General features: G+C 36.6%; 2 protein-coding genes across 6 annotated transcripts in view; one reads left to right on the top strand and one right to left on the bottom strand.

Annotated features, from left to right (window-relative positions):
- Window positions 1-25,801, top strand: part of AsnRS-m (asparagine--tRNA ligase, mitochondrial) — a 196,657-nt gene that overhangs the window by 118,831 nt on the left and 52,025 nt on the right. The window contains exon 5 of one of the 2 annotated variants that reach the window (XM_068226605.1): window positions 6-460. The exons of the other annotated variant lie outside the window; for it this stretch is intronic. Coding sequence (XP_068082706.1) covers window positions 6-66 — 61 coding nt within the window. The 3' untranslated portion in view covers window positions 67-460. Of the gene's footprint in view, window positions 1-5; window positions 461-25,801 lie in introns of those variants that run through there. 2 annotated transcript variants of the gene reach the window in all.
- The window catches only part of LOC136866098 (pre-mRNA cleavage complex 2 protein Pcf11), a 444,626-nt gene continuing 437,931 nt past the window's right edge, over window positions 19,107-25,801 (bottom strand). For all 4 annotated transcript variants that reach the window (XM_067142769.2, XM_067142771.2, XM_067142770.2 and 1 more), the window contains one exon: window positions 19,107-20,156. In XM_067142769.2, the coding sequence (XP_066998870.2) occupies window positions 19,555-20,156 (602 nt within the window). In that variant the 3' untranslated portion in view covers window positions 19,107-19,554. The remainder of the gene's footprint in view (window positions 20,157-25,801) is intronic.

Here is a 25,801-nt window from a genome sequence, read left to right as displayed (position 1 = left end):
ACCAGGAGGTACACCCCATTGCAGCGCATTCAAATTCAGCGCCTAAATGAACTCCTATATTGGTAAAACAGTGAAACTGAAACTACACCAACTTAGAACTTTACTCAGAAGATGTCACCACAGAAATATGATGTAATTTTGTTATTGTACAGTTTCCTAAACTGAGTGAATTTCTCCTTGTTTTGTTCGCCATTCATCAAGAAGTTTGGACATTCTTCCACAGATGACACTACTAAAAACTATGATTATGCACCCTGGTGCGAGTTGTAAGAAGTTATAATTTAAAGAAGTTTTGTATTTCTAGGTTTTTGTAACTGAATGATGTTCATTTATTTTTGGGTTGGCAATATTTCCTTTTTATTTCCGCCAGTTTTGAATCTAGCTAATCCCAAATTTCTGTAATTAATTTTCAGCCTGTCACAGGCTTCTTCCTCGATTATGAGTGTCACTTTTGTGTTTAACCAATAAAATCAAACCTGTTCTGATTCATCTTGAATGATCTTGTACCTTCCCTGACGGTTTATAAACTGCAGCTTTTCTCGTTTCGTGGCCAATTGATCGTCGTCAATCTTAGTGTGTGTGGTAAGCAGGAGGCGAGCGGCCTCTTTCTCCAGTCAGCAGAACATCTACAAGGTAATGGCCACGTAACTTATTTCTTTCTTGCTAACCCCGCAGTTTAACCCGAGGAAAAGGTCCGAATCTTTAACTATGTAACCAACTTTTCTAAAATTTAAATCTTCTTTTGGCTAATGTAAAAACTTTGTGAAATCTTTAACTGTAAATCGGGGATAGAGAGTGAATTACCCTCTCAAGATCCCCTTCATCTTGGTTTGAGGCGACTACATTTTTATAACTGTTTTTCATTCTGTAATGTGGTAGCTGCCTCTGTGGATCCGTGGTAGAGTGTCGGCCTCCGGATCCCAAGATAGCGGGTTCGAACCCGGCAGAGGTAGTCGGATTTTTGAAGGGCGGAAAAAAGTCCATTCGACACTCCATGTCGTACGATGTCGGCATGTAAAAGATCTCTGGTGATACATTTGGTATTTACCCGACAAAATTAATTCAATCTCAGCCATAGACGCCCAAGAGAGATCCGGTTTACTCTAGGTCCGCTAGATGGCAGACAGAGTAAACCGGAATGTCGAAATTGACGAGCAGACAGCCAGATGGCGTCAAATCGAAATGTCTGCAAAACGGCAGCTGAGGCCATACGATTATTATTATTATTATTATTATTCTGTAATGTGGTAAAATAATTTCTATACAAGTCACCTCAGTAGTTTGGGAATAGCCCCTGTTTCATCGGCCTAGAGCCCCTTAGGTTGTTTTAGTGTTTATATCTAGGAATGCTAGTATACGCCTCGATTCAGTTTGTGTTTCGGGCCATTTACTTAACCTGTTCTTTTCCGCAAAGGCCCTGTAGGTTGGGTACTAGATACCCCTGTATAACATTATCTTTCAATCTATAAGTTGTGCCTTGATGGGTGAATGATTGTAATCTTCTGAAATTGTTTTTCTGTTATTGTTGATCAATGTTACGCGCTTTCTATATTGCAGACCTTCACATTTAGTTCTCTTCCGACTCTGAAATAGCAAAGAGGTCAGCTAAGGATAACATGATGGCGAGCATAATTGGTGGTCATACAAATTTTAGTGAAAAATGGAAGGGTATGTATAGGTACTTTAAGGCAGAAACAGGTTCAAAGAAGGCCATTCCAGGAATCATTAATGAACAAGGGGAGTGTGTATGCGAGGATCTTCAAAAGGCAGAAGTATTCAGTCAGCAATATGTAAAGATTGTAGGTTACAAGGATAATATCCAAATAGGGGAGGTGAGTAATACTAAATAAGTATTAAAATTTACCTATTATAACAATGACATTTACAGTAAGATACAAAAGTTGAAAACTAGAAAAGCAGCTGGAATTGATAAGATTTATGGGGATATACTAAAGACAATGGGTTTGGGATATAGTACCATCTGAAATATTTATTTGATATTGTTTGGTTCAAGGAGCTATACCCAATGAATGGAGAGTTGCTATAGTAGCCCCTGTGTATAAAGGAAAGGGTGATAGACATAAAGCTGAAAATTACAAGCCAGTCAGTTTGACATGCATTGTATGTAAGCTTTGGGAAAGCATTCTTTCTGATTATATTAGACATGTTTGCAAAATTAATAACTGGTTTGACAAAAGGCAGTTTGGGTTTAGGAAAGGTTATTCCACGGAAGCTCAGCTTGTAGGATTTCAGCAAGATATAGCAGATATCCTGGATTCAGGGGGCCAAATGGACTGTATTGCGATTGACTTATCTAAGGCATTTGATAGGGTAGATCATGGAAGGCTACTGACAAAAATTAATGCAATTGGACTAGAAAAAAGAGTGACTGAATGGGTGGATATATTTCTAGAAAATAGAACGTGGAGAATTAGAGTAGGCGAAGCTTTATCTGACCCTGTTATAATTAAGAGGGGAATTCCTCAAGGCAGTATTATTGGACCTTTATGTTTTTTTACATATATCAATGATATGTGTAAAGAAGTGGAATCAGAGATAAGGCTGTTCGCAGATGATGTTATTCTGTACAGAGTAATAAATAAGTGACAAGATTGTGAGCGGCTGCTGGGAGACCTCGATAGTGTTGTGAGATGGACGGTGGGCAACGGTATGATGATAAATGGGGTTAAAAGTCAGGTTGTGAGTTTCACAAATAGGAAAAGTTCTCTCAGTTTTAATTACTGCGTTGATGAGGTGAAAGTTCCTTTTTGGGATCATTGTAAGTACCTAGGTGTTAATATAAGAAAAGACCTTCGTTGGGGTAATCACATAAATCAAATTGTTAATAAAGAGTACAGATCTCTGCACATGGTTATGAGGGTATTTAGGGATTGTAGTAAGGATGTAAAGGAGAGAGCATATTTGTCTCTGGTGAGACCCCAACTAGAGTATGGTTCCAGTGTATGGGACCCTCACCAGGATTACTTGATTCAAGAACTGGAAAAAATCCAAAGAAAAGCAGCTCGATTTGTTCTGGGTGATTTCCAACAAAAGAGTAGCATTTCAAAAATGTTGCAAAGTTTGGGCTGGGAAGACTTGGGAGAAAGGAGACGAGCTGCTCGATTCGGAATTGCTAGGCAGGCAATAATTCTATTGTGGAGATTTATCTGCCGTATGCAGTTAACAGACTGTGCCTCTTATAAGGGCTTCTGATAAGTTCACCTGCATACACCCCAGCATCAGTGGGTAGGGTCTGACTCATCCCACTCTGATGAATCTAGTGTCAGACCTAAGACGAAACGCTGGTTAATAGAGCAAACGCCTGAAAAGCCCTACATCTGATAAGTGGTATGTTCCGAGCTGTCAGTGGAGAGATGGCGTGGGAGGACATCAGTAGACGAATAAGTTTGTGTGGTGTCTTTAAAAGTAGGAAAGATCACAATATGAAGATAAATTTGGAATTCAAGAGGACAAATTGGGGCAAATATTCGTTTATAGGAAGGGGAGTTAGGGATTGGAATAACTTACCTAGGGAGATGTTCAATAAATTTCCAATTTTTTTGTGATCATTTAAGAAAAGGCTAGGAAAACAACAGATAGGGAATCTGCCACCTGGGCGACTGCCCTAAATGCAGATCAGTAGTGATTGATTGAAATACCACTCTTATCATAGTCGGTACGGTAAAACTGAATAAAACATAAGTGATTGGAAATTGTATACTCTATAACTTTTGTTATGTAGCACTTTTCAATAGGACCAATAATATAGGTATTTAAAAATTAAATTTTAGGTGCCTTCCCTTAAACTACAGTATCATCCAGGGCAAATAATTTTTTTTTTATTTTTTTTTTGTTATTTTGTTTTACGTCGCACCGACACAGATATATCTTACGGCGACGATGGGAGAGGAAAGGCCTAGGAAGTGGAAGGAAGCGGCCGTTGCCTTAATTAAGGTACAGCCCCGGCATTTGCCTGGTGTGAAAATGGGAAACCAAGGAAAACCATCTTCAGGGCTGCCGACAGTGGGGTTCGAACCCACTGTCTCCCGATTACTGGATACTGGCCGCACTTAAGCGACTGCAGCTATCGAGCTCAGTAATAAAATTGTTTATAGCTTGGACTGTAGTTTCTTATTCCCTGACTTTATATACCAATTTTCATTAATTTTTGGTAACCCATTTTCTCGTGGCTCAGTGTTGATATGCACTTAGCAACTAAAATACAAAACATGAATATCTGTGTTATCATAACCGGTATGGTAAAAATTTATAAGACATAAAAAATTGGAAATTTAATTCTATATAACTTTAGTCACGTAATATTTATCGATAAGACCACTAATAATATAAATATTCGAGAATTAAATTTTAGGCATTCCGCTAAACTACCATTTTACGTAGTGTGAATAAAATGATCTGTAGCCTGGATTGTAGAGGCTCATTCCCTGACTTTACATACCGAATTTCATTAAATTCTCTTTAGCCGTTTTCTCGTGATGTGTAGACAGACAGACAGACAGACAGACAGACAGACAGACAGACAGACAGACAGACAGACAGACAGACAGACAGACAGACAGACAGACAGACAGAAATTATGGAAAAGTAAAAAGTGCATTTCCTTGTTATTGTGGACATAACCGATATAGAAGTACCATTATTTTCAAATTCTGAGCAACACACGGCCTGTCACACTCTTATCTCCTGTCTAGCCAGATCTCCTTACATGGCTCGTTGAAGGCATTATTTTCTTTTCTTTTGACTCTTTTCTAAGAAATAAAATATATCAACAAGGATCTGCACTTTAAGTGGTAATTTTCCAGCACTTTTTTCAGCTGCTAGATTAATCAGGTGACAAATGCAACCTATGATGGCAATACGTGGTTGAACTTCCTTCAGAACTGCTGAAACCCCATTTCTGTGTCCTATCATAATAGGAGCATTGTTGGAGCAGAAAGCTACACAGTTTTCAATTGCTATGTTATGAGAATTAAATTGTGATAACATCAACTTAGCTATGTTTTGCCCTGTTGAGTTCCCGTCTAATGCTGGTATGGATAACACAGTGCTCACTACTTTTTCTCATGGAATATCATAGAATGTAACAACAATAGGATACAACTTGGCATTCGTATCATTGCTTCCATCCGTTGCCAAAGAAAATGGTCTGGTCTGAAGGCACTTAACAACTTCAGATGAGGGAAACATCTTCTTAAATAAAGCTCCAGCATGATCAGCCGCATTTAAGGGTACATTGTGTTCCACCTAAAAAGAAGTAAACAGATACTCGGCCCTAATTATTTCACTGTCAACGTTTCCAGACTTGGCAAAAAAAGGTGTTGATTTTCTTGTTATCTTCCTTCGATTTAACATAACTCACATGTTTACCGCACTTCACACGATTACTTAAATGATTTCTTCCACCATGTGCAACATTAATACCACACCCACATACCATGCAAAAGGCAAATTTTTCTCCCTTTCTTGATTTTAGTATGCATGGAAAATCAACAGAATATTATTCTTTAAATGTCTGGAAGTACCGTTTCTTGTTGGATTTATTCACGAATCCTACAATAAGAATATAGCATATAAAAACGTCTGAGAACAAATGTCTCGATATCTACTGAAACATCGAAAGGAACCTGGATCACTGAACATCACATAAAATTATAACATAAATTTGATGCCAACCTTGTGAACAAAGAATATGCACATGCTAAAAAACACACACACGTGGAACGTATGTTATTAGTCCAAGGAATACAGGAAACTGCGAAGCACAAAGTTATAACACAAAAACTTGAATACTTCATTAAAATAAGGATGATAGGAAAACTTAAAACGGTCCACCTTTTCAATACAAAAATGTTATAGTTTATTTATAACATGTATTTGTACTTGGAACTAGTTTCAACGCTGATTTGCGTCATCATCAGCCAAAATGTGGGAATAGGCAAGCATGTAGGCATTTATATTACACAAGGCGTTACATTAAACAATACACATCTTACAAGGAGATAAAAATAGGGACGAGTATAGAAACAAATGAATCGTTGAGAAAACAAAAGTTATACATATTAAAAATAACCTTAACCACACATCTTGCAGTGCGAAAGTGATCTTCTTGAATGATTCCTGAATATAAAACACACGTTCACACATTTCTGAAGAGCCAGCAGGCAGGACAAAGTAAAGTGAAACCTTAAGAGTTCTCATTTTTCTATGTTCTGACTAACTAATGAAGTCTCCCTTGAGTTCCTGATAAACATACAAAACAGGAAATTCTCCTTCACTCTCAACAATAGCTATAAAGACCAACGGTAAAATTTCATTTTAAATATTGTGCAGAGACGTGAAAGCATGATTTTGAACATGATATAACTCCTTCATATAACCCAGTTTTTTACACAAGGTGTTACATTAAATAATACACATCTTACGAGGAGGTAAAAACAGGGACGAATGGAGAAACACATGCATCGTTGAGAAAGCAAAGTTATACATATTAAAAATAAGCTTAACCACACAACTTGCAGTGCGAAAATATTAGCCTTGAATGATTCCTGAATACAAAACGCACGCGCACACACTTCTGAAGAGCCAGCAGGCGGGGAAAAGGTAAGGTGAAACCTTAAGAGTTCTTCTGAGAAGAGTTCATCATTCTTTCTATGATCTGACTAAATAATGATATGTATGTTTATCAGGAACTCAAGGGAGACTTCATTATTTAGTCAGATCATAGAAAGAATGATGAACTCTTCTCAGAAGAACTCTTAAGGTTTCACCTTACTTTTTCCCCGCCTGCTGGCTCTTCAGAAGTGTGTGCGCGTGCGTTTTGTATTCAGGAATCATTCAAGGCTAATATTTTCGCACTGCAAGTTGTGTGGTTAAGCTTATTTTTAATATGTATAACTTTGCTTTCTCAACGATGCATGTGTTTCTCCATTCGTCCCTGTTTTTACCTCCTCGTAAGATGTGTATTATTTAATGTAACACCTTGTGTAAAAAACTGGGTTATATGAAGGAGTTATATCATGTTCAAAATCATGCTTTCACGTCTCTGCACAATATTTAAAATGAAATTTTACCGTTGGTCTTTATAGCTATTGTTGAGAGTGAAGGAGAATTTCCTGTTTTGTATGTTTATCAGGAACTCAAGGGAGACTTCATTAGTTAGTCAGAACATAGAAAAATGAGAACTCTTAAGGTTTCACTTTACTTTGTCCTGCCTGCTGGCTCTTCAGAAATGTGTGAACGTGTGTTTTATATTCAGGAATCATTCAAGAAGATCACTTTCGCACTGCAAGATGTGTGGTTAAGGTTATTTTTAATATGTATAACTTTTGTTTTCTCAACGATTCATTTGTTTCTATACTCGTCCCTATTTTTATCTCCTTGTAAGATGTGTATTGTTTAATGTAACGCCTTGTGTAATATAAATGCCTACATGCTTGCCTATTCCCACATTTTGGCTGATGATGACGCAAATCAGCGTTGAAACTAGTTCCAAGTACAAATACATGTTATAAATAAACTATAACATTTTTGTATTGAAAAGGTGGACCGTTTTAAGTTTTCCTATCATCCTTTCTCAGTTCAATACGGACAAATATGAAATTCCTAGGTTTAAATCATTAAAATAAGTCGTAACCTTAAAAGGCCAATACATTCAAGGAATGCCAACTTTGTGAACAAAGAACAACCTTCACGTGGGCAAAGAATATGGGTTAAATCACAACAAGCGGAGTGGAACAAAGAATTTGTGGAGCGGAGCCTGTCGACACCTAAGATTCACATGGACGAACTGTTATCCCAGCTTTAAATTCAATTCCAATGACGACACAAACATCACACAGTTATCAAAGAATGAGTTATCGACTATCTTGGACTTGCCTTTGCCCCATGCGAACAATCAGTTGTACAGAAGTGGGGTGATTATCGAGTGTTAACGTTTCAAATTTTTGTCCACGAAGTAGTAAAATGACACCGTCCATCCGTTAAACCGTAAAATGCTGCAATTTCCATAAATTTTATGGATAAACCACAAATGTTGGCAAGTATGTATTACCCCTTTCTTTTGCCTCAGCCCTGGGTTATGGGATAATTCAGCAATTATAGTTCACAGAGTCTTCAGATATCACAGCATAAAATAAACTACTACTGAATATATACACTATAGTACGTATAAATCACATTAGGGCTTATTGCAGACTGGATGACTATGATTCAGTCAGAACCATGTAACTTGTCACTGCAGGTTGAAACATGCAATCTGGCTAACAAGCAAAATAATCAATCAATCAATCAATGCTAAAGTCATGAAATGTAGGAAAAATGATCAGCCAATATTTAAAATATCAATGTGTAAGTAATTCTGAATATTTTTTAAATATTTCCTCAAAAAAAAAAAAAAAAAGAAAATTGAACCATTTTTAATGTTGCTGGTACCTATTAAAAAAAATTAAAATATATAATACCATAGAGATGCCAACTTCAAATTTTGTGTGAATTACATTTAAACATCAAAGAATTAATAGGATTTTTAAAAATAGTCATATGTTTATTAAATCAGTTTTTTTTCTTCATTTTTGGGCATATAACCTAAAATTTAAGCCTGTTAAAGCATGAACTTTGGGTAATCCTTATTTTTAGCAAAGTTATCTCCATACACGCCATGAAGGTTCCGGGAGGGCTCGAAGGTAAAAGCTTCCGCTATCCATGATCTTAGTGAACCTCAGGGCCATGTGCACCTCAGAAAGTGGAAATCTCATTTCTTAAATGTTTCAACATCCTGATGGGGAATCGAACCCACATCCTTCCAGGTGAACAGAGTCCGTATTTTTCAACTTTCGAATTTCTTTGCACTATCAACCTTCCTATTTTCTTTCCTTTGGTTATCAAAAGAATCTTAATGCCTATTTTGTTGAAATCAAAGAGGAGGAACCCTGCCACAGTGGCAGGCTATTCCTGCATATTGTACCGGGAAAAGTCATAGGAAAAGTGAGCATTAGAATGGTCTTAGGGAGTGTTCAGTTCTTAGGAGCCGGTAGAGAGAAAGGAGTTCGCAGTGCAAAATAATAGATGTTATTTTTATAAGATTAAGTTTATTGAACTTGTATGAGGCATAAATAACTCTCTTACTATTTCACATTTGGAATCAGAAATTAACTTTCTTCTGTTGGATTTTCTGTTGCATGTTTTAAGCAATGTTCTGAATTCTAGTGAGCGTTTGCAACAAATGAAAATTGAAAATAAATTAATCTTCTTCATTAACTTCATAGAATTTGTGAAATAAATATCACTTGAAATTCCTAAAGTCTTTCTAAAATCATCATTTGAAATTCCTAACGTCTTTCTAAAATCCTTTTAGAATTATCACTTGAAAAGAGAAAATATAAAGTTACTTTTTCATAAAGTTCAGTATTACTTTGTAATTGACTAGTTCTATTTAACACTTTGAAATTATGTGAATGACTTCAAACTGATAATGAAAGTTTGTTGAAAAAGAAGTAATCACTGTCTTTACAGTTCAAAAGTTTGATGTTAAATGCACTCGTATCACGTGAATAATCTTGATGCTGGAATAGGAGAATTCAGTTCAGCGAACATCATTTGGAACTCTGTTGATGTCATGATGTTCACCAGGGCACCCCATACCATCTCCCACGATGTACCACGTTTAATCCCACGCTGTACCACGTCAATTCCCACGTCGTATCAGGTGTCAGGTTGATATGAGGGGAAAACACTCGGTCAAGGTTTCTGGTGTCACTTAGTAAATTGTCTAGACACGAGAAAGTTGAATTGACTGTTCAGATTATGAGTGTCGAAATAGCATGGTTTAATTAAGTGAAAATTGTTAAATCACTAATAAACAGTACTTAGAATCACAGTCTATCATGTTTAGTTCAAAATAAGAAGCACAGTTCGAAGTAGTTATTTTTTTGAAGCACAGTTCAAATAAACACAGTTCAGAAAATTCTACCTTTAGAAGCACATTTCCAAGTAGTTATAGTTTCGAAACACAGTCCAAAATAAACACAGTTCGGAAAATTCTACCTGTAGAAGCACAGTTCAAAGCACAGTTTATCAAATAATTCGTCCTATTTACACACATAAGTAGTGCCACTGTCATTCAAAAGCTTGTTTTGTTTTCAAATAAAACATGAAGGCTAATGATTATTGTGTTATCAAGTGCAAATTCAGTTCACTCACCACACACGTAAGATGTAGTTAGAATGTCCCTAATCATTCATGACATTAAGGAGATAATATGCGTTATTTCCTGTAAATAGAGTTGACATTTCACTAATTTGTTATAAAATAACCTTAATATTCACTTGGCTATCTACTATCACTGCTCAAAATAATCAAGTTTGAGTTCAATATAAGACAACGTTAGATAAAGTTGTTCACTCTCTGTTACGAAAATGCTAAGTTCAGAAATCTCAAAATATTCTAAGTTCCGAGCTATTACTGTCAAATGTTAAAGTTCATCGTGATACACACTGGGTTTTTCTAAGTCCCGAGCTATTAACATGAAATGTTAGAGTTCATCTTGACACACGCTGGAATTTTATAAGTTCCAAAGCACTGTAGAAGATTTTACAAGTACGACGATTAGTTCAACATAACGCGCGACAAAGTTACGTGGTTTTAAAGTTAAAACCTTCATTGATCCGTATTGAAATGAGAATCACAATGTTAAAAAGAGAGAGGTTCCACCTATTCAATACAATGATAAACTGTTGCACAAAATTTATGTCACAACATGTTTAATTAAACAAAAGTTATACGATTCAATTTGTAACTAACTATAGGCTCCGTGCGTATAGCAATGTGCTGCTGTGGGTGGATACTACGACAACTACTTAAAGGCATATTCATCAACAATATTGACCGCAAGGAGCTCAAGTACGTGCAATGTTTACATGCATTTATTCAATCATTTTATAGTGCTATCTTCAGAGATTATTTTTTTAATGTCGTAAACGTTCCGGGAGATGTATGTGATTACTGTTGGGTGCATTAATACCGTAGATACTGTAATACAGAGCTTTCTTTCACTATCTAGTGAAATTTACTTCAAAAGACGGTGGATTTGAGCAGTAAATCGTAAGAAGTAACTCGGTTTAAAGTTCGGCCTCGCGGTGTAGGGGGCAACGCGTCCGCCTGTCACCCGGCGGCCCCGGGTTCGTTTCCCGGTCGGATCAGGGGTTTTTAATTGTAAATGATTAATATCTGGGGACTGGGTGTTTGTGACATCCTTGACGTTCCTTTCCTCACATTCAACGCTCTACACTTCCGCAATTCCAATTACACGCAGGTTCATATCATATGGTGCAAGTAGGGGAAAAAGTTTTCTATAGGTTGACGCCCCAAACAAATAGCATTTTGTATTTTAAAAACTCAGTTTAAATGTTTTAATTAATACAAAATAACACCTTACAAAAGTTATTTTTTTTTTAAACAAAAATGTTAACAATTACAAACAGTTATAGCGGTGTTATATTTGCAAAGTAAGCTGCAGCAGCCATCTTTTTTAAAGCACACAAGTAGGTCTGTCTGTCTGTCTGTCTGTTAGGGCATCAGCCCAGAGGCTGGTTGGATCCTCAAATAGCACCACCAAAGGCTATGCAGTTACAGGGAAATTGCAACAAATGGCAGAGCCCAGATAAGGCATACTAGGCAAGATGAGGAGTGAGGTAGTTTGCCATTGTTTTTCTCACTGGGGCAGAATGTGCCACTGCAGCATGATTGACCCTATGAGCAACACCTTTCATAACACTATTTGTGCTCCGAATGTCATTACTCAGCACCACCCATACCCCAACAGCTTCCATATTGTTACAGCCATGGGTGAGACTGATTATTATTATTTCCTGCAAACTTTTTTCTTGTAAATATGACCACAACACTGGGCAAGTTGGCCTTGTGGTTAGGGGCGTGCAGCTGTGAGCTTGCATCCGGGATATAGTGGGTTCAAACCCCGCTGTCGGTAGCCCTGAAAATGGTTTTCCGTGGTTTCCCATTTTCACACCAGGCAAATGATGGGGCTGTACCTTCATTAAGGCCACAGCCGCTTCCTTCCCACTCCAGGCATTTCCTGTCCCATCGTCGCCATAAGACCTATCTGTGTCGGTGCGACGTAAAGCAAAAAAAAAAAAAAAAAAAAAAAAAAAAAAGACAACTTTCTGCAAGGTTGGAAGAATTAGGCTGATAGCTACCATATAAAAAACTCTGAAGTCCCACTGTTATTATTTAGTCGGCCATTACAACACTCTGTGAGATTACAGCAGATACCACGGCAACACATGAAAACTTAAATGTTCGCCACACGCAGCGCAGCAGTGCATTTCTCCCATTAACGCACGGAGCCTATACCTTTCCAGTGTCTGTCCTTTTATACTGAAAGTCGAGGTCGGCTGCTTGTACCTCGAGGAAAAATGTGCTTTCTTTATCAACTCAATATCTCGATAATCTATGAGCCGATTTATGTGAAATTTTAACATGGTGACGTTTAAATAATAGGCTTCACGATGATGTACTTCATTTTTCTGTATCTTAAAAGGGTTTAGGAGATATAAAAAAAAGCTTTAGTACATTCTAGACGATTAGGTCAGCTTCACGTGACGATTGCATCATCCCACACGCTTCCAGCTGGTGGCGTAGCTATCTCGCTGCTTGCAGCTCCGTGCCCCGTCCCGTTACCTTGTGCGTTCAACTCGTGCATTCTAGCCGTCCTGTTGCAAATACTTCGCTAATTAAAAACTATGTTCCAGGCCTTAGGCATTCCTGGTACAATATTCATATGCTAGACTGCTGTCTACGTTCAGTTAAGTGTCAGCTTCCATCTGGTAATGTGAATGTTTAACATCATGGCGAGTGGTTTAAGAAGTAGTGATACAGTTATTTACTTAGTTGCAGTTAAACACCAGATTACTGGATGTAAATTACCATCTAATCGACAAGTTTTGTCAGTCTTGTTTTGTAACATGTGCGGGGTGAAATTGACTGTTAGTGAAAGTGCTAATATAATTGCGCGTGAATATGTAATATTTTGGGAGAAGGCTAGGGAGATGAGTGCAGCAGAAGGGACAAAGAACATCACAACAAACGATGGTCAATGTAATGTTACTGTTGATCAATTTTATGAGCTTTCAATATTATAAAGTCGGTACGGTAAAATTGAATAAAACATGAGTAACTTTTTTTATGTAGTACTTTTCGATAGAATTAAACACTAATTTTAGGCACCTTCCCCTAACCAGGGTGAATAAAATTATTTATAGTAGTTCCTTATTCCCCGACTTTACATACCGATTTTAATTGAATTATGTTTACCCATCACCCTCATGACTCGGCGCTAATAAGGACTTAGCAACAAAAATCCAAATTCATGAATATGTCTGTTATCATAGCCGGCATAGTAAAAATTTATGAGACATAAATGATCGGAAATTTAATACTATGTAACTTCAGTTATGTAGTATTTATCGATAGGACCACTAATAACAAATATTTGAGAATTGAATTTTAGGCCTTGCCCTGAACTACCATTTCATTCAGTGTGAATGAAATTATTTATGGCCTAGATTGTAGTGACTTTTCCCACCCAACTTTACATACTGATTTTCATTAAATTCTCTTCATCCGTTTTCTCGTGATGCACGTACAGAGAAATTACGGAAAGTTAAAAAGTGCATTTCCTTGTTACTGTGGACACAACTGATAGAGAAATACAATTCTTTTTAAATTCTGAGAAGTGTACAGACAAAACTCTTTTATATAATATATAGAGATTTAGGTCCAGTGCGGCAAGTGTTAACATTAACTAATTGTAATGAAATTTGGCACATTATCAAAAATTTTAAAAATTTAAAAAAGGTGTGGGGATGTCCGTGCGTGTGTACGCGCATTTTAATCACTCAACATTTTTGTGTAACCCCCCTAATGGACCACCCTAATGAATTCAATGCTTAATGTTTTGTTTTATGTCATATTGCCTGAGAAAAGCACATTTTAAAAACTTTTGAATCATGATCTAAATAAATTAGAAAAAGAAACATAAAAATTTAGAATCTCTCTGTTGGAGTATTAAAATTGTGTAAAAAAAAATCAAATGAAAAGGAAGTGGTAAGGTAATATGCATTGGCTGACTTGACATGGAATGATCCCTAGTGTCTTTATTTATGCTGTACTTCAATCAACATTTAGTTGAAAATTGTGTGAGGAAAACTTTGTAGTCACACACTGCCCGACTGCATTGGTCTAGTCTCAACAGGTGGCCAGCTGGGCAACTCGGATCTATTCTATTCGCTGTAAATGGAAGACAAGACCTAGTTCTTCTGGTTGACTTAGATGTCAGTGTGTTATCACCGTCAGTGTACTGTGTGATGTCAGAAGTGTGCTTACTACTGCCAAGAGTCTCATGAGACAGGTCTTGTCAGCTAGACAATTAAAAGGTCTCAGGATTCTTGAGATATGCGTTCGCGTTTCCCATTCCTAGATTGGAGAAAGAGAGAATGTTTGAAGGTATGTTTCAAAAGATAGATTTTGTGGAGACTAGGATAATTTGTGATTATGAAGGTTAACTGGGTTTGGTTGCTTGGGGAACCTGGGCTACCATTTAGTGGAGTAACCTGTAGAGATGAAGGCATATTCCTTAGGTGATGGTGGTGGTTATTATTGTACAAATTATGGGCTTTTAGGAGTTGATAACATCCATTTACCCTGGCTGGCAACAATGAATGGTCATCTGATGTGGGTAAGGAGTGAACCTGTATTGTACATGGACAGTCGTTATATTTCTCTGCTAATCACATTCACTACTGGTAACACTTGTAAGAATCAGAACATGCTGTCAGCTATGCAGCTGATGTTTCATTCAGAACAAAATTACAAAATTAACTTAGATGTTAATACAGTAGAAGTCCGCTATAGCAAGTATGACATATAACGAGAACCCTGTTATAACGGCAATTTTTTGCTGTCGCTTCAAAATTCCTATATTAAAACTGTGTATTATCCTTCGGTTACAGCAAGAGCCCTATCACTGACACATCTGTTATTACGAGTAATTAAGCGCACGCAATTTTTTCCGTTACCGGTATTTATGCACCCCAGCGATTATGTTGTATGCGATCGATTACCTTCGGTATCGTTCCCTTACTATTCCCACTAGCCAGTTCTCTCATCGACGTTCGAAGTCGATCTCGGAGTCGGTTAGTAATACCCGTCGACTGCTGTTCCGTAACGAAAATTTGAAATGATAGAGGACATATTTCGTAACAAATGCGTAAATAACGTGTTCGATAACAGTTGTTAAATTCACAATTAAGTATTTAATTTATTTTCCACCTAGTCGATACAATGATTGCTTAAGGCAATTTTTAATGGTCAAAAGTGGTACATGTTTCGTATATTATCAACATCTTCAGCCACATAACACTGTTTAGATGAAAAATATATAAAATTTTATATATTATATATATATATATATAAAATATTTTATATATATATATATATATATATATTATATTTTATATATTTTTCATCTAAACAGTGTTATGTGGCTGAAGATGTTGATAATATATGAAACATGTACCACTTTTGACCATTAAAAATTGCCTTAAGCAATCATTGTATCGACTAGGTGGAAAATAAATTAAATACTTAATTGTGAATGTATTGAAGTGCGATACGGACCATGAAGCTGATTTTATGTAACAGTTGTTAACTCGTTAAAAATAAAGGCTGACTAAATTATCACTTAAATTTAATGCAAAATAATGCAATTAAGTAAAGAATGGTTTACACCTCGAGATATGGCAGAGTTACATAAAATCAGCTTCATGGCAGAGTGCATAATTGATTTCAAAGTTTTAAAAAAAAATGCTATTTGTTCGAGGCGTCAACGTATAGAGATCTTTTGCCCCTATTTCAGAGGTTAGTTTATATTTTCTTGTGTCTGGTTAAATTACGGAAAGGCTATTGTCGTGTAAATTTATAGCGATAAGATTATAATTTCTCTACTGGCGCTTGAGCGTGTTTTTATCATACATGTAGTACGGTTAAGTTAGGATAGGTGACGCTGTTTGGTAACTAAAACTGTAACATTTGCCACAAAATGCGTTCGATCATCTTTGGTACGGTATAGTTTTCTCACTATGTGCATGTGCAAGCTCTCTCGTAGACATTCAAAGGCGATATTGGAGTCTATTAATAATACCTGTCGACTGCTGTTTTCTAAAGAAAATTTGAAATGAAAGAGGATAACACGTTTTCATAATAAGTGCGTAAATAACGTAGCCAATAACAGTTGTCAACTCGTTAAAAATAAAAGCTGAAGTAAACTGTTGCTTAATTTTAATGTTATATACTGAAACTATGTAAGAATGTGATACACCTCAAGATATGGCAGAGTACATCACTGATTTCAGAGGATAGTTCATATATTCTCGCATCTAGTTAAATTTCGGAAAGGCTATTCACATGTAAATTTTTAGCGAGGAAGTTATCATTTCTCTACATGCGTTTCAAATATATTTTCATGATTCATACGCAGTTAGGTTAGGCGACGCCGTTTAAAGAAGAAAACTGAAATGTTTGCCACAGAAGCCTCTGGGATGATACCGTATTTCTCCGAATCCAAGACAACATTTTTTTCCTCAGAATCTCATGCGAAAAATCAAGGGTTGTCTTGCATTTGCAGCCTAACAGTAACGAATACCACTGGCAATGACGTTCTGTTAGCCTCTACAAAAACGTTTCTCAAATCTGCAGAATGGCATCAAAACATGCGAGCCGTCGAATTCTTAGAAAGGCCACGGCTACTCAGTGGCAGAGTTATAACGCATCTACTGTACCTGCAGCTTAGTAAAAATTTTATAGACAGCAGGAACATTTTCGTGATGGATAGTCGTATTGTAAAGATGTGGAACTTATTGCTGGCAAATTATCAACAGGTTCTCATCGATATTATGATGCCAATTTTAAGTTAACACTCGGAAATGTAGAATAATTGTGCAGCCGCAAGGAAATACGACATAGGCCTAACTAAAGTCAATATTTGACGTTAGCATGAAGACAAAGATAGCTAAAAAATGAGTACTGTACAAAAAATGCATTCAGTGGTCCGCAACAAGGATGCTTTAAAGAAGTTGAAGATGAAATTGTGATACATGTGCACGAAAATCTGAAGGGCAGAATGGTCACACTGTAGCGCAAACTTGTTCATTGACCTTCAACGTCAGCGATTAGGCCTATATATCGCCTGCCGCTGAAGTTGGCCGAACCCAGCAAGCGAGACGTGCTTGTAGCGGTAGCCGGTTATATCTGACGCTGAGTAAAAGTAACAGTTTTATATACAGCAAGAATATTTTCCTGATGGATCGTTGTATTGTAGATATGCATGGAATAGGTATTACCGACAAATTTTCAACGGGTTCTCTTTGGTATTATGATGCCAATTTTAAGTTAGTGGCCATTAAACCCGCGGAAATAAAGAATAATTGTACAGCCACTAAAAAAAGTTACAGCATAACAAAGCCAATGTTTGGCGTCTAAAAATGCATACTGTACAACTAAGGCATTCATATGATTTTACAAAGCACGTTTTGAGCCTGATTTAAATGTTTTGATGGAAAAAGTGGTGTTCGTCTTGGATTCGGAAAAATACGGTACTAAAATTTTTCAGAATGAATTTAAACACAAGCTTCCACGAAAAATAACAGACAAGTAATCCATGGTGTGAATATCATCCGCAGAACGCAAGTTCTGAACAAACTGATTGCCGTTTCACACCGATTTTAATGTGCATGAGGGTTTTTCCGACTTTCATACAAAACACGTTATAATTCTCATGTTAGGTCCGTATTGAAATGTACGTAAATACAGAGTATGTTACAAGTGTTTATTGCTCTACCCTCAACATGTTTTTGGGCACATTGACTCAACGCTCCGGAAAGTATAATCTCGTGAACTTGTGACATGCAGCTTGATACTACGATTTTAACAGAGGACATTCTAATAACTTTTTATGTTTAGACAAACACCTACATTGATATCCTCTTTTTATCACTTGTAAGAACAATCAGGATCCTGATTTTTCACCATACAGGTTTGAGTTGAGGCTGATGATGCCCTTAATATAGGTGAAACATGTCCCTTAACATTGTATAATAATATTTAATTCTTTAAAAAAAAAAAAAAAATCTCTTTGTATTGAATAGGTGGATATTTAAAAAAATAAATAAATAACACTTGTAACATACTTTGTATTTCATACAAAAATCGGGTGTAATGACAATCCGCTATAGAGAGTAAATTTTTCACTGTTATGAATTGTCGCTGTAATGGACTTCTACTGTATTTAGTAATTATTGAACTTCAGCTTTAAGATTTTATGCAACTATTATTTCAATTCCTTGCGTATAGAAAGGTCTAAAAGACCAGCTGTGAACGTGTGAGCAAGTTTTTGGAATGGTGATAGCAATTAGTTGGACAACTGACGAAGTCCATAAGTTTGAAAGAATGCTGTTCTTTTTGAGTCAAGTTAATTTTTTTTGTATACACTGAGTCATCAAAAAGCTATTTAAGCTTACACCTTAAAAACCGGTTGCTGTCAGAAAATGTTTCAGTGCTACCAGCAGCTAAAGAAATGTGAAATAGGAGAATTGTTCAAAGGGGAGGATGGTTATTTACTTGTACACACTCTCATGACAATAACTGCCAACCACCACAGAAAATTAGAAGATTGTTTCAGGCAATTCAGTGATGATACTAGCCTTGAAGATGAATCTTCCCTGGAATGACCATCAGTTCTAGAAAATGAGATCTTCCACACTGAACTTTAAAAATACAGTAGCCAATTATCAGCAAGCAATTGTGTTTCCAAACCCACACCTCTTATGCTTTTCCACCTCATGCATTTTATCTTGAGGAATAATATTCTTTTGTTTAGTTTGTATGAGCAGTAAAGGAGAATTAGTTATTTCCAACTCTAATAATCTAAATAAAATATATTTGCAAAAAGAGAAACACCATTTTGTAACAGGTCTGTTTTATTTTCTTCAACTTGTCTTACTGTATACACCAGATTATCAGTGACATTAAGACCACGTTGTGTGGTACTTATACTCTGAAAAATTGCAAGTATTTTATTCTGAAATTAAAAGGTCACAATGTTTCTTCAAAACTAAGAGAAGGAGGAAGTTAAGGATAGAGGAGGAAAAATACATGATATTTCCATTATGTAAAAAAAATATTCTTTCTTTTCAAAAAACGATAGGTATATACATAAATTATGCACAATAATTAAAACTATTTCTTTACACGAGATACATGTCTTTTTTACAAGCAAATTAAAAAAGTCATTCATAAATGCAAAATAAAATTTTGCTATCACTCTGTCTACTATTACAAAAGTACGCACCATGAGATCGAGTATATTCATCTGAGCTATTCCAGTTTGTTACCATCATTTGAGGCCTTCATAAATATTAGCTCCACACACACACTCGCACACATTCACACAATCGATTACACAAATCACATAATTGTACATAGTCCAGAAAGTTCTGTACCCTTGATTATGGGAGGCATATCGACCAGTTTGCGCCCTACAAGCCTTGGCTTCACTTGCATTGGTTCAACACCAGGTGGAGGTGGTTCCATTATTTCCCTTTCAGGTGCTTTACTCTGCATTGTTTCACTTGCTGCTGATGGCTCTTCTGATGGAGTTGGTTTACATTCTGTGTCAGTCTCACCTTCAGCAGCAGAGCTCTCAGTTTCACCCTCACTTTGGGGTTCTTTTGATGCAGGTAAAGGTTTAGTAATATTGATTTTTATCTTGCCGCCTAACGGTGCAGCTATACTAAGTTGTACATTGTCTTCAAATTTGACATTACCGTCAATGGAACATGCCACTTCTGTGTGCGTTGTATCGACAACAGTTGCAATTTCTGCTACTGGTAGGCCTACTTCTTCCTCAGCTTCAACAGGTTCTGTTTTTATGCTGGATTCATTTTCACCTTCTAGTTCCTTCTCCTTATCCTCCAATGTTGACTCCTCCAAAGCTGTCTGCACTGATTCAACTGGATCACCTTCTTCTTTAATGGGCAATTCACTTTTAGGAGCAATTTCAGGTTCATCTGCAACATAAACAAGGTGGGTTTTAGAATTAAAAATCGTAAAGATGTACATCTCTTAACTGAAGGTTGCAGATAGCATATGGCACTTCATCTTTGCTAAGCTATTACTACACTATTTTCTATCCACATATCTGTGTTGGGTGTGCAAAAGGTATTAAGTTACTTAACCTGCAGGAAGGGATAACCTAAAATAAGGAATAGTTGTTTCACTTACTAAGAACGAAGGATAGTACGAATTGTTTTTCAAACATCCCTAAAATGCTCACCCCTGGTATGGTTCTATACATTTTTCAAATGTGTTTTTCTTGAAATGTTTTTGTGACTTAAAACCTTCTGCACACACAACACAGATATTAAAAACATATTCTATCAGAGACCACTTCATGCTTGGAATTGCTAAAAGGAAAACAAAGAGACACCTATTGTATTTCAGTTACATAACCAGCATATTGCATGCCTCATGTCACAAAGATGTACTGACCAAATACTAAAGGTGGTATTGGTCATTTTCATTTAGTTATTACATTATCTGGTAGAAGACATTACATACAGCAATTTATGCTGATAACTACAAACCATTTTCAGTGTATCATTCTAATTAATATCAAGAACTAGATATTTAAAAATTCTGGCTTCACATTCTTAAGCAGTTAACATGAATGTGCTATCACAATCTCTGCTTATCAATTACAATAATGCATATGTTGATAGGAAAGCCTCTGATAATCATATTATTTACTCACTCACTTGTCACTTAATTGTGAATTAATGAGATTACCTTCATTAAGGATGTGTGCATTTTCTGATACAAATGATCAATGACAGGACATAATGAAATGCACAATACACATCAACAAACATATGGAATAGGCCTAATACTTAAAAAAATATTCTGTGACTTATCATGCCCTATTTTTACCCAGACACCTGATTCAAGCACTGGTAAACTTCATGCACCAAACAATGTTATCAATTTATAAGCTGTGTTCGTATCTTAGTCCCTTCAACCAAACTGTCTCCCCTTGCATTTAGGTAAAACTCAGTCTGGGACTCTTAACTTGGTAGCATAGGTTGGTGACCACGGGTCCCCTAAACGAGTCTAACATTGCTTCAATTTTGCTTGTGCTAAATTACTCTCTTTCAACTTTCCTATCCAGCCTCCCTTGGTCATTTCGTTCTCTTCTAAACCGAACGATATTAGATTTGTGGGACCTACTGACTCACTTTATTTTCATACCCTTCGTGGCCTTTTTGCCAATACCTTCATTCTTCAAAGGATATGGACTATTCAATTTTCCCCACTGATTATGTGTCAAGGGAGGATGGATACACAGTTGTACTTCCTCGTGAAACAGTCATCGCCACTTAATCCACAGACGTGTCAGTTATTGTTAGTTCTGTCATATATCTACATGACAGTATTTCCAATGACATTAGATGAATACAAGGATTTGACAGAATTCAGATAGCTCCATTTCTTGAACAAGTCATATGTAGCAAGATGTTCCAAAGTTGCTAAAAGTCACTACTCTGTGGAGTGGAACTAGTACAGAAAGGCAGATGATGTTAATTGATACCTATCACCACTGAACACCAAGACTGGTATCTTAAAAATTGTGACTTGCAGGCAACAGACATGTACTCTATGTGTCTTAGATCTGACATCTTCCAAAATATAGCTATTTTTTATATATATATTTTTTACTAGGGCCTTTACGTTGCACTGACACAGATAGGTCTTATGGTGACGATGGGATAGGAAAGGCCTAGGAGAAGGAAGTGGTCGTGGCTTTAATTAAGGTACAGTAAGGTAAGGTAAGTCTGGTAAGATAGGTCAGGTTGGAAGTCTCGAAACTTACCTTATTCCAAAGATGAAACAAAACACCAGTAGAGAGTATTGCTCTTCAAGGGTAAAAACACTGAATCACAGGATTCCTTTGTTAAGTGCTGTCTGACTCAAGAAGAAAGGGGACTTTTATGTTCTCATCATCAAATTCAAATACGGCTTTATGTCAAAAAAAAAATGTTATACCTACATTTGACAAACCAAATGTAATTTTGCAGTCAAGTGTGCTCACATTCTGCAAGATATGCTGCTGGATATATTAAGGATTTTGATACCTAAATTTGTATGACCTTCAGTAGTTTTATCCTCCCCTCTTTTAGAAGTCGATTACCACTGCGGAGAAAACCAGATGATGAGGAGGAATTCTCATCATGCCATATGTGATTACATTGTTCACAAGTTTCCACTGATTAATGAAATGCTGAAGAATGCAACAGTCGCACACAGTACATCTCCATCTGAGGCTCCACTTTATACTCTGATATATTTTGTAGCCAAGTTTCCAGTGTTACTGAATGCCAATGCAGGTGAAGAGCATGAAGCCATGGATGAATTACAGTCCCAGTTCTGTGTATTTCAGATAGATGATATACCAGGTGAGATCTTAATGGAAGAAAGAATATTGATGTGCAGTGGTCTTTGGTAGGAATATTTATAAGTTGCAATGGGAGTCTAAAATATGATAGATTAGTTCATGTTATGCTTGGTATTTTAAGAATACCTTGCAGTAACACTGGATGTGAGAGGATATTTTAGTCAGATGACTTAATACATGAACACAGTTTAGTTCATCTATTGGTGATGAAAACTTGGAGAGATTGTTAACAGTAAAATCAAGGCTACAGGAAAAAACTGCTTTCAACAAACATTTGCCATAGGATTTCTCAAATTGAGAAAATCTTCCACTGCTGCTGAAGAAGCAAGGTGGTCCTACCATACTGTTCATGTCCCTATAAATATTCCAATGTTGCTGAATATTTAGGTATAACTAATTACAAATGCATACTAGAGCAGATTTAGATTCAAGTAGCAGTTTCCTGGTAAATATGTGTTGAGTATAATGTGAATTTGACAACATGATGCATGGAACTTGCTAGGATAAAGTATGTACTGCCTGACACATGTAGAATAAGCAGTTTTGACTGTTTATATCTCCTGATTTCTTATTTTTAAGGTTGGCAGGTATGATACTAGGGCAAGAAGAAACACATCAATGCTTATATGCTTCCCCGTGGAGCGGAGGAACTTGCTAGATTTTATCTTCTTAAGTGAGACCTTCAAAGCAGGATAGTATGCTGATAACTCATCTTATCACTATCAATCACTATTGATCTGCATTTAGGGCAGTCGCCCAGGTGGCAGACTCCCTATCTGTTGTTTTCCTAGCCTTTTCTTTAATGATTGCAAAGAAATTGGAAATTTATTGAATATCTCCCTAGGTAAGTTATTCCAATCCCTAACTCCCCTTCCTATAAACGAATATTTGCCCCAGTTTGTCCTCTTGAATTCCAACTTTATCTTCATATTGTGATCTTTCCTACTTATAAGACACCACTCAAACTTATTCGTCTACTGATGTCCTCCCAAGCCATCTCACCACTGACAGCTCGGAACATACCACTTATGATACAGATGTTGATTCCCATAGGGAAACTGAAATATTTGTCGCGAATGAGTAAATTTATAATACCAATATAAATGGTCCGTTAATGGACATTATAAATTTTCCAGCTAACTCATTCCTGGTTGTGCACTAGCCAGCATCTTGGTAGGTGTGCTAGGTACCAACTGATGAGCCCAACCTAGCACACGGGGGCGAAACGCTGGCAACCAGGAATGAGTTAGCTGGAAAATTTATAATGTCGATAACGGACCATTTATATTGGTATTACATACCACTTAGTCGAGCAGCTCGTCTCCCAAGTCTTCCCAGCCCAAACTTTGCAACACTTTTGTAATGCTACTCTTTTGTCGGAAATTGCCCAGAACAAAAGGAGCTGCTTTTCTTTGGATTTTTTCCAGTTCCTGAATCAATTAATCCTGGTGAGGGTCCCATACACTGGAACCATACTCTAGTTGGGGTCTCACCAGAGACAAATATGCTCTCTCCTTTACATCCTTGCTACAACCCCTAAATACCCTCATAACCATGTGCAGAGATCTGTACCCTTTATTTACAATCATATTTATGTGATTACCCCAGTGAAGATCTTTCCTTATATTAATACCTAGGTATTTACAATGATCCCCAAAGGGAACTTTCACCCCGTCAACGCAGTAATTAAAACTGAGAAAACTTTTCCTATTTGTGAAACTCACAACCTGACTTCTATCCCCGTTTATCATCATACCATTGCCTACTGTCCATCTCACAACATTATCGAGGTCATTTTGCAGTTGCTCACAATCTTGTAACTTATTTATTACTCTGTACAGAATAACATCATCTGCGAAAAGCCTTATCTCTGATTCCACTTCTTTACACATATCATTGATATATATAAGAAAACGTAAAGGTCCAATAACACTGCCTTGAGAAATCCCCCTCTCAATTATTACAGGGACAGATAAAGCTTCACCTACTCATTCTCTGAGTTCTATTTTCTAGAAACAGAGCCACCCATTCAGTCGCTCTTAAACCAAGTCCAATTACACTTTTTTTGCCAGTAGTCTCTCATGATCTACCCTATCAAATGCCTTAGACAGGTCAATCGTGATATAGTCCAATTGACCTCCTGAATCCAGGATATCTGCTATACCTTGCTGGAATCCTACAAGTTGGGCTTCAGTGGAATAACCTTTCCTAAACCCAAACTGCCGTCTATCAAACCAGTTATTAATTTCGCAAACATGTCTTATATAATCAGAAAGAATGCTTTCCCAAAGCTTACATACAATGCATGTCAAACTGACTGGCCTGTAATTTTCAGCTTTATATCTATCACCCTTTCCTTTATATACAGGGGCTACTATAGCAACTCTCCATTTATTTGGTAAAGTTCCTTCATGCAAACAATAATCAAACAAGTACTTCAGATATGGTACTATATCCCAACCCATTGTCTTTAGTATTTCCCCCGAAACCTTATCAATTCCAGCTGCTTTTCTAGTTTTCAACTTTTATATCTTACTGTAAATGTCATTGCTGTCATAGGTAAATTTTTATACTTCTTTAGTATTAGTCACATCCTCTATCTGGACATTATCCTTGTAACCAACAATCTTTACATACTGCTGACTGAATACTTCTGCCTTTTGAAGATCCTCGCATACACACTCGCCTTGTTCATTAATGATTCCTGGAATGGCCTTCTTTGAACCTGTTTCTGCCTTAAAGTACCTATACATACTCTTACATTTTTCACTAAAATTTGTATGATCACCAATTATGCTTGCTATCCTTCTTTGCTAGATTCAATTTCCTAGTAAGTTCCTTCAATTTCTCCTTACTTCCACAGCCATTTCTATTTCTTTCCAACCTGCACCTCCTTCTTAGTCTCTTTACTTCCCTGTTATAATATAGTGGATCTTTACCATTCCTTACCACCTTTAAAGGTACAAACCTACTTTCACATTCCTCAACAATTGCTTTAAACCCATCCCAGAGTCTGTTCACATTTTTATTTACCACTTTCCACCGATCATAGTTACTTATTGAAAGCTCCCCCGTACCTGTTTTATCAGCCATATGGTACTGCCAAATAGTCCTAATTTTAATATCTTCCTTTCTTTCACATTTATTTTTAATTACCACAAAAACAGCTTCATGATCACTAATACTATCTATTACTTTGGTTTC

Source organism: Anabrus simplex, chromosome 3 (genome assembly GCF_040414725.1).
Source record: "Anabrus simplex isolate iqAnaSimp1 chromosome 3, ASM4041472v1, whole genome shotgun sequence".
Classification (NCBI taxonomy): Eukaryota; Metazoa; Arthropoda; class Insecta; order Orthoptera; family Tettigoniidae; genus Anabrus; species Anabrus simplex.
The sequence above is the reverse complement of the archived record's forward strand: the minus strand, read 5'-3'. Positions and strand labels throughout refer to the sequence as shown.